We start from the raw sequence: 12,447 nt of genomic DNA, 5'->3' as shown, positions 1-12,447 counted from the left end.
GTGTTTTTAATTGGCACTTAGCAGAGCTACATACAAGTAGAATAGAGGACAATGGATCACATGGACCTGTGGTTTGAATTAGTGAAACACAGTGGCTATATTTGTATGTCATGGTAAACTATGGTTCATTGTGATATGAGTAAGCTGTAGCAAGTCTCATGATCAACTGCAAGGACCTAGAAGCTTCTGCTTCTGTTCTTGATCAACTACAGCTTGTCATTCTGTTTGAACCTTAACTGTGGTTAATCATAACTATGCTCTGTTTGAAACAAGCCTACTTCAAATGATGAGTTTTGAACATGGCTTTTAAAAAATAATTGTACTTACGGTTAGCACAGTTTAGGAGTCGGACATAATAAATAACAACATGTTTAAAAGAGAACAAAAAGGCAAGTTGAAGCTGAATAGAAGGATAAACAGAGTTAGAACTGAAGGTTACAAAAAAATAGAAACTGCCAAACTGTTCTGTCCTTTGGTTATCTAACAATACAATACCTTCCTCCCCAACAGATGCGAGTCTTCAAGTTGGCGAAGTCTTGGCCAACCTTAAATACCCTTATTAAGATAATTTTAAACTCAGTGGATGCTCTGGGCAACCTCACCCTCGTTCTGGCCATTATCGTCTTTATCTTTGCTGTATTTGGAATGCAGCTATTTGGGGGCAACTATAAGACTCATTGTAAGAAATTGGCCGATGACTGCAAACTACGATGGCATATGCAAGATTTCTTCCACTCCTTCCTTGTTATTTTCCGAATTTTGTGTGGAGAATGGATTGAAACCATGTGGGGTTGCATGGTAGTCAATGAGCAATCACTGTGCTTACTTGTCTTCTTGATGGTCATGGTGATTGGAAATTTAGTGGTGAGTTTACAGATACCTTTTGGTTTCCTTCCTCTTTTTATCAAAAATTTGCTTTGCTATTAATGAAATGGGGAAATGTGTTTGAAAAGTCCATCCTCATGCTGTATCTTTAAAAGAAGTAAACGAAAAATTGCAAGAACTCGGGCCAGAAAGGATAATTTCAAAATTATCCTTTCTGGCCCGAGTTCTTGCAATTTTTCGTTTACTTCTGGACTTTACCAAGAACTCCAATTTCTACTGTATCTTTAAAAGAAGACAAGACAAGTATGTGGAATGGTAAAGGTAAAGGGACCCCTGGCCATTAGGTCCAGTCTTGGATGTCTTTGGGGTCGTGGCGCTCATCTCACTTTACTGGCCGAGGGAGCCGGCGTACAGCTTCCGGGTCATGTGGCCAGCATGACAAAGCCACTTCTGGCAAACCAGAGCAGCGCACGGAAACGCCGTTTACCTTCCCGCCAGAGCGGTACCTAATTATCTACTTGCACTTTGATGTGCTTTCGAACTGCTAGGTGGGCAGGAGCTGGGACCGAGCAACGGGAGCTCATCCCATTGCGGGGATTCGAACCGCCAACCTTCTGATCGGCAAGCCCTAGGCTCTGTCCTGGGCTTCTTCTGCCAGGTTCTTGGAATCACAAGGTGTGTGTGTGTTGTACTCAGGTCCTGCTTGCAGGTTTTCCATGGGCATCTGGTTGATTACTGTGCAAACAGGAGGCTAGACTAGATGGGTCATTGACCTGATCTAGGAGGGCCCTTCTACTGTTCTTATGTTCTCACATCTTTCAGTCTTTTCTCAAGCCATTGGGAAATGAAATGAAATTTCATAATACAGTAAGGAGACAGGAGAAGGAAGTAAAGCATCTTTACCTGCCTCTCACTCTTACCTGGCTTTGTAGGGAGATTTTCTGTTCCAATTTGTCAATATTTGTTCATTCCACCTATGCTCTAAAACTAGTTTGGGAAGAATTAACAAGAATGAAAACAGAAGTATCATTTTAAGAGTAGACAGTGCATACAACTAGGGTAAAATGTGCATTAAAAAGCATATGTTAATTAAGCTAACATAAAAATGCATTATATTACAGAAAATCGATTTCCAGAAATGCATATATTAGGCAAAATTGCATACAAAGTGTGTATATCACAATAAATTTGTGCTAAATTGCTGATGAATTTTCATGGTTGCTGTTTTTAAGTAAACCCCCCCCACATGTCAATTGATGTGGAAATGTGGAGAACTGACGAAATGAGAAACTGGGAGAAACCAAAATTGACAAATTTTGCCCACCCCTGGCTGTTGGTTAGTTTCCTTGTCACGGCCACGCCAGAATTGGTTGTTTCCATCTCTCTTCAGAAAAAAACAAAACAATCATGCTAGAAATGTTGTTAAACATTTGCTCTTCCTGTTGCTTTGAGGTGCTCAATTTGTTCATTGCCCTGCTGCTGAACTCGTTCAGCACTGACAACCTCCTCCAACTCCCGGAAGACGACCGAGAAACGAACAACCTTAAAATTGCCTTTGCTCGGATCCATCGAGGGTTGCATGCAGCAAAACAGGCAATGTTGGCTTTTTGTTTCAAAGCTCTTGGGTACAAGCGGAAGGCCGCTCAGAAGAAAATAAAATGTGAATCTGAGAAGAACGGGCTGGAGCTTAGAAAAGATCTCCCGAACTTCAAGGAGAGTCATGGTAACAGAGAGATCGAGAAGAATGGGGAGAGGTGCTCAGTTATTATCCCGGATGATTTCATCAGCAACCCCAATGTGTTCGTCTGTGTTCCTATTGCTGCCCCTGAGTCCGATAGCGAGGGTTCTGAAGATGCTGGTGAGAAGCAGGGGGCAACCATGGAGACGGAATATACTGAGAAGGTAAGGAGTCAGCTGAAGGCCATATTTCCATGTTCAAGGAAAGGCGGACAAATATTGCAGCAGGCAGAAATGGAGACAGCAATATTAATGTCAGTCCTCAATATTCTGTCCCACTTTCTGAACATTCTGTCACACTGTAGAATTAATGAGAAGCAGAACCAATGATGTGATTGGGCTGGTAGAAGGTCACCTCATGAGGAACAAGAAGCTGGTTTAGCTTCTGCCCTAACAGTGTTATCAGCTGCATTCCCTCAACTTTGCTCATAGGCTGTTTCAATGCAGTCCTGTGTGCCATTTTCCTCCTCCTCCTCCTCCTCCTCCTATCATCATCATCCCCGTATTTCTTTCAATATGGAATACACCCTTTTTTGCTCTTAATTGTTCACGTCATTTCCTAGCACAGCTTCCCTGCACCCCCGCGCATCCCCATGAAATTTGACTGATCACATCCTGAAACATCACGACGCTAATCTAACCTGGTAACTTTTGTAAACAAAACCACATGGGAGGCTGCAGCCAATCAGATTAAGAGGCAGTGGCTGAGGATCAGGGCGGAGAAGGAAAATGGCACTGAGAAGAAGCAATAACCAGGGAAACAGAAGTGCCTTTCTCTTGTGTGCTGTAGTTACTCCACCTAGAGACCTGGTACAGGCCACTCATAGACAATGTGACCCAATAGGCCCACCACAGCTCACCAACAATGAACCGTGGTTCAGGAAGTGCTTGATAAAGCTGTTGGCTTTGCTGCCTGCCGGAAGGCCAACTATATGTGATGTTGGGAGATCAGGGGCTGTGGGGATTCTGATAAGGAATGTAGTGGGAGGGGAAGAGGCCTTATCCTTTTCCTACATGCTTGCATGAAAATGTCCTCTTCCAGTGCTATTTGCCCTGCGAGGCACAACATACAACTACATTATGGTTACCTGTATGTTTCCCTCTGCAAGGCAAATACCAGCTTGGGCAAGAGGTTTTCACTGGGAAATGGGTGCGGGGGGGGGGGGGAATCACAGTCTGCCACAATTAGAATCCACTCTCCTACAGCTGACATTAATTTTGTTTGAGTCACAGAAATACATCTCTCTTTAGCTCCCATGGCTTTAACTAACAGTAGGAGGGAAAGGTCTCTCTCCCCCCCCCCCTGAAAAAACAACAACAAATACAAGTGGCATGGTCTTGAGTGCAGATGAATGTGGCTTATCTTCAGCAGGAAAACCAGCTGCGATTGAGAGGAGAGCGGAGCAAGAGTTCCGATGCCTGGAGCCGAACATCTGAAATCTCCTCTCCTGGGGAAATAAGTATGCATTGGAAAGCTGGGTCCTCAGCACCAAAACAAAAAGAGGTAAAAGTTATTCACCAATACGAAAGGCAAAAGCAGATAATGATAATCCAGATGATGAAATGCCCTGATTGCAGAACTGGGTAAAAAAAAAGGTTGCATTGAAATTGGGACGAAACAAACAAAGTCACAACTCTAATAGAAACGTCACCATTCAATGTGTTGAATTGAAACTCAAGCAGGTTGTTTTGAGTATCTTCCTTTGACTGTGTGCATCTGATGTTTGGTTAGTTAGTTAGTTAGTTAGTTAGTTAGTTAGTTAGTTAGTTAGTTAGCCTGCCTGCTTGTTTTGAGGGGTAAGGCATGCTGATTCAGGGCCTCTGAACCCCTCTTTTGGTGCTGAAATGGATATTATAGATCAGAAATTTATATGTGTTACATTAATACACAGCAAGCGTGTCACTGATTTTGTTTAATTTAATACCAGGCACCAAAACCATACCATGTGGGGAGATGAGGTTTAATCCTTTAACCCTTATCATTGTGGCAAAAATACATCCCTCCCAGTGCAAAAATTAGCCATAGGGGAAACAAATCCTCCTATTGACTCCGGTGACTCCCGGTAATTGTTGCACTGTGGTACAGGGAGGATGGGTTTGGTCAGGATTTCACCTAGGAATTGAAAGGTTAAATCTCCCATTCCCATGCACCGTGGTCCTGATGTGAAAATCACTCCTCCCAATATGCCTAACATTAAGTTTCTTAAAATCCACATGTGGCTGCTAACTACATTAATATACAATTCTAGCTGCACTCCTGTTAGGCAAAACCCACAGACAATGCCTGGTAAAAAAAGAAAATTCAAGGCTATATTTTTCTTTTGCAGAGAGCTGACATTATCAGTTGCTCAGAAGGCAGCACTGTGGACCTAGCAAACTCAGAAGAATTCCTGAAGCAGATCCCTGAACTAGCTGAGGACATGGAGCCAGATAATTGTTTCCCCAAAAGTAAGGATGCACTTCATCAATTTATTCTAGGCAGGGCTACATAATTTCAGAATCACTGGGCTGCAACTCAAAATGGCCAGCCTGTGCTTCTTGTCTTCTCTTGTATGCTTCCACTTGTTGACAAGGATGTAAGCGAGAGCAGTGATGGGGAAGGGGGATCACCAGCTTTCATTAATTGCTAAAATGTCCAGCTCTGTCAGCTCCCTCAGCAGTACTGTTTAACTTGTACAAGGGTTGTACCAACCCCATAATGCGGGTTATTATTTATTGTGTGTCTCTTTCAGAATTTGCTCAGCGTTATCCTTGGTGTATGGTGAACACTGAAAAGTTTCCAGGCAGATTATGGTGGAACCTAAGAAAAACATGTTACCGAATTGTAGAGCACAACTGGTTTGAAAGCTTCATTGTGTTCATGATTCTGCTGAGCAGTGGAGCTCTGGTATGTTAATCTGATTCTCACACGCAAAAAAATGTGGCTTAAGTGGCACACTGGACAGAGCAGAGAAAAGAAAGATTATATTTCTAAACCACCACCCCATTCCAAGATGAAATAATGCTGGCAAAACACAGGGGGGCACATTTTGTTGATTTGGGGGTTGGAGCTCTAGCCAGATGGTCACCATTGATCGGTACAATCCTATGTATGTCTGCTCTGATACGTCCCACTGAATTCAATGGGAACTCACTTCCAGGTAAGAGTGCATAGGATTGCAGTGAGAATGAAGCCTGACTGGGTGCTTAGATCAGGTTTTCAGTTTGGGGAAATACTCATGCAGCTCTATCACCACCACCACTGGATATTTATTTAATCTTATTAGACTGGGAACACTGTTTGGAGAGGGACCCAGGTGGCGGAGAGGGACCCAGGTGGCGCGAGAGGGACCCAGATGGCGCTGTGGGTTAAACCACTGAGCCTAGGGCTTGCTGATCAGAAGGTCGGCGGTTCGAATCCCTGTGATGGGGTGAGCTCCTGTTGCTTGGTCCCAGCTCCTGCCAACCTAGCAGTTCGAAAGCACGTCAAAATGCAAGTAGATAAATAGGAACCGCTACAGCGGGAAGGTAAACAGCGTTTCCGTGTGCTGCTCTGGTTTGCCAGAAGTGGCTTTGTCATGCTGGCCACATGACCTGGAAGCTATACGCCGGCTCCCTCGGCCAATAATGCGAGATGAGCGCGCAACCCCAGAGTCGGTCACGACTGGAGCTAATGGTCAGGGGTCCCTTTACCTTTACCTTACTGTTTGGAAGGCCAAATTTACCTGAGATTATGGTGGACCCGTTATTCTTTTACCAGCATGGCACATGCCACCATATCAAGATTCCTTTCTGTACTGTATTTCACCAGTCAAGTGTTTTAGTAGTTTTAATGTGCTCATTATTTTAATGAATTATATGATCATGTCACCTGCTGGTTAGTTGTTGTATGTAGGGCTGCCTATACGTCTGGGTTTCCCCGGACATAGTCAGGATTGGGCCCTCGGAAATTGTGTCTGGGGAGAATTTCCGATAAGGGGTAAAATGAATGGGAAAACCCAGACGTATGGCAACCCGATGCAGCCTCCCCAATAGCTCCAGTCACAGATGCAGCAGCGAAAGGAAGGCAGAAAAGGAAGCAAAGTCCTAAGTGAGGGGGGAGGGGGGGGACACACATGCCTGGCTAGAGCCTGGCTGGGCAGGCGCCCCTCATTTCCGTCGAGGCAGGCGGACCAACTCCTTGAGGGGACCCACACATCCAATCTGGCCCTTCCCTTGCCCTTGCAGAGTGCTGAGACAGACAGAGCTGCGGGCAGGGAGCTCCTGGTGGGGCTTGGGGTCCCTGCAGCTCCTGGGAAGGTTGCCTCAAGTGAGGGTTTCTGAGAGGGGTCGGTGCTGGGACACTTCACTATGGGGAAACTAGGAGACTCCAAATGTGTGCACGCCAGCCTTCAGGGAAAAAGGAGTCCAGCTGCAGTGCCACGCTCCACTTTGCCCACCGATCAGGGGCAGATGGGCCTTCTTTGCTGGCTGCCTCACTGGCCCAGGACGGCCTCACCCCGGCAGGCAGCCCGAGGCCCCTGTTGAGCCTCCCTGTGGGACCGCCGAGAGCACCCTGGCTGTCCTTTCTGTGCCCTGTGCCAGACTTAGCCACATGCCCGGCTGGAAGCGCAGCAAGGCAACCTGGTGAGGAATGCAGAGGCCTGGGATTGGCTGGAAATTGTGCCCCATCCCATCTCCCTGAACCCCAAACAGCTGGAGGCTCTGGGGAGCTGTGCTCACCCCATGCCGTGCTTGTGCCAGCAGCGTGCTGGGGCAGCTTCGGAGCGAAGAGGGCAGCACAGTCTTGGCGCCTCGGCTGAGGCCAGCGCGCCAGTGGCCGCAGCGGATTGCCTCACCACAGGATGCAAGTCAAAAGTCAGGCAGTCCCTGCCAACACGTATACCATCAATTTATTTATGGCAAATTCCCCCCCCCCCCCAAGCTCATCAGCTTTGGTGTCTGGATTTCCCCCTTTTTAAATATGGCAACCTTATTGTATGCCACTCTGGAATCTTCAGTGAAGAAGAGCAGCCAATAAATACAACAAATAACTAAATAAATATTGATGAATACATGTGCACATTCTCCTCCTGGAGAGGAGGAAGGCATTACATTATAGAAATGTAGAATTGGAAGGGAGCATGAGGGTCATCTAGTCCAACCCCCTGCACTGCAGGAATCTTTCATCCAATGTGGGGCTCGAACCCACAACACTGAGATTAAGAGGCTCATGCTCTACCGACTGAGCTATCCCATATAATGGCTGGAAAGAACTGAAAACCACTAAAAAATGTCACATTGGCAGTGGTCCAGGCGAAATCTGGAAGTCAGCATGGAAGAATAGCAGGTTTTTGCTAATAGATTGGTATTGTTCCACAACCTGGGTAAGATAGTTTGAAACAAACAAAATCCAGGAAAAATTCAGGTGCAGAGAATTTTAAGTATCTCTACTTTATTGTAAGCCACCATGAGTATTTCATGTTATGGGTTGCCAGTATTGTAACATGCATTTAGTACATGATTGCCTGGGATCACTCATTTGTCGTGTCTGTGCCCCCCAGTTCTCATGGAGATATATACCGTGTTTCCCCCTTTTTAAGACACCGTCTTATTACTTTTTTTTCTCAAAAAACCACAGGGTGGCTTATTTTTGGTGGGATGTCTTACTGGTACCGGTATTTTTATTACGAGTCTGAGGGAAGGGAGGTGTGTGCGTCCCTGGTGCAGCCCTCTCTCCCCGGCCCTGGGATGTTCGCGAAGGGCTGCTCTCTCTCTCCTCCAAGGTGGGGACTCACTTAATAGCAATCTGCTACACTGGAGCTTCTTAAATCTAAACCAGTATAATGGAATCTATCTGTGTGATACAGTCCTAGCAGTAGCCTATACCTAAAGCAAGTAAGGATCTCTACCAGCCAGCTGCCCAAGACTGCAAGACTGTCTGAAGTTCCAACAACATAGCACTTTGCAGTGCTATCACTGATAGCAAAGAAGCTACCTGCTGAGAACAAAGAAGCCAGCTAAGCAGCAATTAAGATTGCTGACTTGGTAAATGGTAGCAATTGAGAAGCAATTGAGCCAGCGAGGTGAGGAAGCACGTGTTGTTAGGACCGGCAGTTTAACTTTTGTGTAAAGCAGCGTTTAGCAGCTCCTTTTAGCAGCTCGCAAACAGCGAAGGAAAAAGTCCTTAATAAATAAATAAAAGTCCCCAAGGCAAGGACTGCGATCCAGACTACTTACAAATCCTTAAAGGGGCAGCTCCACAGACAACCAAGCAGCATAAGGTAGAAAGAAAACTGCAGCAGGATTTTTAAAAGGCTGCTTTATGCCCGGTAAAAGCGATGAGACAACAATCAGACACGGGAGATTCCCGTTAAGAGGAAATCAACGTGCATTGAATGGAAGGGAATTTAGGGAAAGGTGGGGGGAAGCGAGAGGTGGGCTGTGTGTGTGTGTGTGTGTGTGTGTGAGAGAGAGAGAGAGAGAGAGAGAGAGACGCAGGGGGGGGGGAGAGAGACAGGCGCGCGCACGGAGGTCTCTCCCTAAAAGGGAAAACAGCCTTTGCATTCTTCAATCGCCCCTCTTTTCTTCCTCGTGCCTTCATCTCCTCCCCACCCCACTTTTCTCCCCTTCACCAAGTAGAGCTTACACAGCTTGGCTAAAAAAATTATTTTTGGATCTTTTTATTTAAAAAAATGCTCTCAGAAACGGGGAAGGGAAATCACAAGGCTTCGGCAGCCAGCAGCTACGGCTGTTCGGTGCATTTTTACAAGCTTTTAAAGGAAATACGTGTCTGTGGAGCGACAGCAAAATGGGGAGAGATTTTTAAGGGGGGAGTTGGCTGGCAGGAGGGGGGTTATTGCTAGTGGGTGAAGGGTCTATCAGTATGTCTTATTTTCGGGGTATGGCTTGTATCGCGCAATTGCTTAGAAATCCTGCTATGGTTTATATAATGACTACGTCTTAAAAAAGGGGAAACACGGTACTGTATATTCGTGCGTATAAGACTACAGTACTTTTTAACCCAGGAAAATCTTCTCAAAAGTCGGGGGTCTTATACGCCTGGTCGTATTTCTTATACGGCGAGTATATCCCAAACTCTGTATTTTAACTGGAAAAGTTGAGGGTCGTGTTATACGGTTTGCAGTACATTCACACAATTAAGGAAAGATTGTAAAGACGTCTGCAAATTAAAAATTCTGCTTGAACAGTAGCAAGATACATCTTAACTTTCTTATTCCAGGCATTTGAAGATATACACTTGAGTGAGAGACCAAATGTTAAAACCATGCTGGATTATGCCGACAAATTGTTCACTTACATCTTTATCCTGGAGATGCTGTTGAAGTGGGTGGCTTATGGATTCCACAAATATTTCACAAATGTTTGGTGCTGGCTTGATTTCATAATTGTAGATGTAAGTGTTGCCTTTGAACCATTCTGTGGAATGGGTGCCGTTAGCTTCCAAGGTATAGCGACTGGGCTTTCTTGCACTTTCCTTGCCTAAAGGGAAGCCCTGCAATTTCTGTAAAACGGTTTTATGCTTTCATTTTGAAGCAGTGCTTTAGCATGTATGAAAAATGTTTGTGCATGGCAAGGAGGCAGATTAAGATACTTACGGTAGTGAAATTGTTCCTTTGTGCTTTTGCTACTTAACATCTCCCCTCGCTACTTTTTCTGCAGGTCTCCTTAGTAACCCTCGTAGCAACTTTGGCTGGACAATCTGATATGGGTCCCATAAAGTCTCTCCGAACCCTAAGAGCTTTGAGGCCATTAAGAGCCCTGTCACGATTTGAAGGGATGAGGGTAAGTTGAATGAACGCCACCACTGAACATTAGCCCTATGAAAAGGCTTTTGGTTTGTAAAATGTTTCTTTTGAAGGTGTGAGGGACAGGGGATACCGGGAGGTCCCTCCCATCTTAAGTACCAGCTCATCGCCAAGTGCTAGGGAAAGCAGGGAGAGTTCCGCCTCCAGCGGAGACTCAGGAAGTGGTGTCCGAGGCTCAGGCAAGGTAGCGGAGCCATTGACCAAGGTGGGACAGGAAGGGGGGGAGCAAGGGGGGAAGACCGATCCCGCCGACCCCGGAATTACGCAAGAAACGTCGTGGGAAGAGGTTGGGTCTTCCCAAGCTTCTTTGCTGGAGGAAAACGCGCCAACCTCCATTCGGAGGTACTGACACCTGACTGACAACATGTATATAGATCGCTCCGAGCACTGTAAATAATCAGCACTTAATAAAAGCCTAAAAGGACTATGCTGTGAGGAGTCGTTACTCTAGAGTAGCCGCATCAGCATCTCTGACAGAAGGCTATTGTGATGAGGGGGTGGTAAAGGAGATTGTAACAGGGATTCACATTTGGCACATCAAAGATTTCTGGGAGTCATGAGAGGTTTATGAACATGTTCTATATTGTTGTCAATAGACAGGGCTTTTTTCAGTCAGAACTCACCAAAACTCAGTTCCAGCCCCTCTCAGGTGGGTGCCGTTGCCATTCTTAGAGAACAAGGAAGGCGCTCATGGTGAGTTCCAGCACCTCTTTTTCTAGAAAAATAGCAGTGGCAATAGATGCCCAGGAGACATCTTTGTTATCCACAACACAGTAGTTAACTTTGACGGTAAATAGTATGGAAACATTAGAGTATGGGGACCATGGGAGTGGATTTAAGGCTGCAGAGATCAAACCATGTTCTTCAAATTACTTAGAAAATCAGATTTACTCCAAGGGGAAGAGCAGCCTGTTGCTGTGATACAGAAGACATTCATGCTAGCACACATTTCAAAATGGCACCAAGTTATCTCCATGGATTGTAGCACCATCACATTCTTGAAATAAGTCACCTCTTTACTGAGGTGTCCCATCACCTGCAATAGCTCCCTACTGTGTTCTGTGTGCAACACAGGGTGCTATTTCTCATCTCTAAAGCACTTTACCACTTGGTTCAAATACTGTATACCTAAGAGACCACTCCTTCTCTATGCCCCATCATGATCTCTAACACTGCATGAGAACACTGACTTGTATCTATCATGCTTGGACTGAGTCTAGATGGCAGTGGCAAGGACTAGTAAACTTATTAAAGTGCCCTTTCAACATGAACGTGCTTTGTTGAGATTAAATATACTTCTGCTGATCTGATCTGACATAGCTTTCCTATGAATGGGTTTGAGTAGGGGCATTCAGTGTGCACTCTGAATCCAAGATTTATATTTGGGAGTGTGTGTGGGAGGAGAGAGGTTGAAAGGCACAGTTTATTGCCCTGGAATTTTTTCCCCTTCTTGTTATTTAGATATATTATGGTGAAGTTCACGGTTGCTTTTTTATTATTATTATAAGTTGTGTGTCTTTGTTTTGTATGTATTGTGGTATTTTATGCATTGTGACTTGCTGATATTTTTATGGATTATAATTTGAGAGTTATTTATTACAATTGTTAAGAGTGAATCTCTGTTTAAATATTGTTTGCTGATATTTAATTTCATTGTGTACTATTATATTCTGGTGGATTATTGAATATTAATTTATTTGAGGTAAGTTGTTCATTTTAAAGTTACGTTTTTATTATGACCTTTAAAAAATCGTTTCATTCACTTTCTCTTTCCCTTCTTCCCCACCTTTCAAAGGTGGTGGTCAATGCCTTGGTGGGCGCCATCCCATCTATTATGAATGTTCTTCTGGTCTGCCTCATTTTCTGGCTCATCTTCAGCATTGTGGGAGTCAACTTGTTTGCAGGAAAGTTTGGAAAATGCGTTAACATGACTGAGGAAAATGCCAGCATAAATGAGACCATAATTACTAACCTCAGTGACTGTAAGGAGCACAACAGGACCGATGGGATATTATATTGGACTACAGTTAAAGTGAATTTTGATAATGTTGGCTCTGGCTACCTGGCTCTTCTCCAAGTGGTAGGTCTTATAGCACAA

At 44.8% G+C, this 12,447-nt stretch overlaps 1 protein-coding gene across 2 annotated transcripts in view; it reads left to right on the top strand.

Moving 5' to 3' along the window:
• Nucleotides 1-12,447, top strand: part of LOC118092095 (sodium channel protein type 5 subunit alpha-like) — a 47,517-nt gene that overhangs the window by 25,103 nt on the left and 9,967 nt on the right. The window contains exons 13-20 of one of the 2 annotated variants that reach the window (XM_088653465.1): nt 511-864; nt 2,278-2,727; nt 3,932-4,066; nt 4,890-5,010; nt 5,295-5,449; nt 9,764-9,937; nt 10,204-10,326; nt 12,145-12,429. In XM_088653465.1, the coding sequence (XP_088509591.1) occupies nt 511-864; nt 2,278-2,727; nt 3,932-4,066; nt 4,890-5,010; nt 5,295-5,449; nt 9,764-9,937; nt 10,204-10,326; nt 12,145-12,429 (1,797 nt within the window). The remainder of the gene's footprint in view (nt 1-510; nt 865-2,277; nt 2,728-3,931; nt 4,067-4,889; nt 5,011-5,294; nt 5,450-9,763; nt 9,938-10,203; nt 10,327-12,144; nt 12,430-12,447) is intronic. The other variant, XM_088653464.1, reaches the window with a different exon arrangement.

The sequence above is a fragment of the Zootoca vivipara genome, chromosome 11 (genome assembly GCF_965207765.1).
Source record: "Zootoca vivipara chromosome 11, rZooViv2.hap1.1, whole genome shotgun sequence".
NCBI classification, from domain to species: domain Eukaryota; kingdom Metazoa; phylum Chordata; class Lepidosauria; order Squamata; family Lacertidae; genus Zootoca; species Zootoca vivipara.
This window is presented reverse-complemented; position numbering and strand designations above follow the sequence as displayed.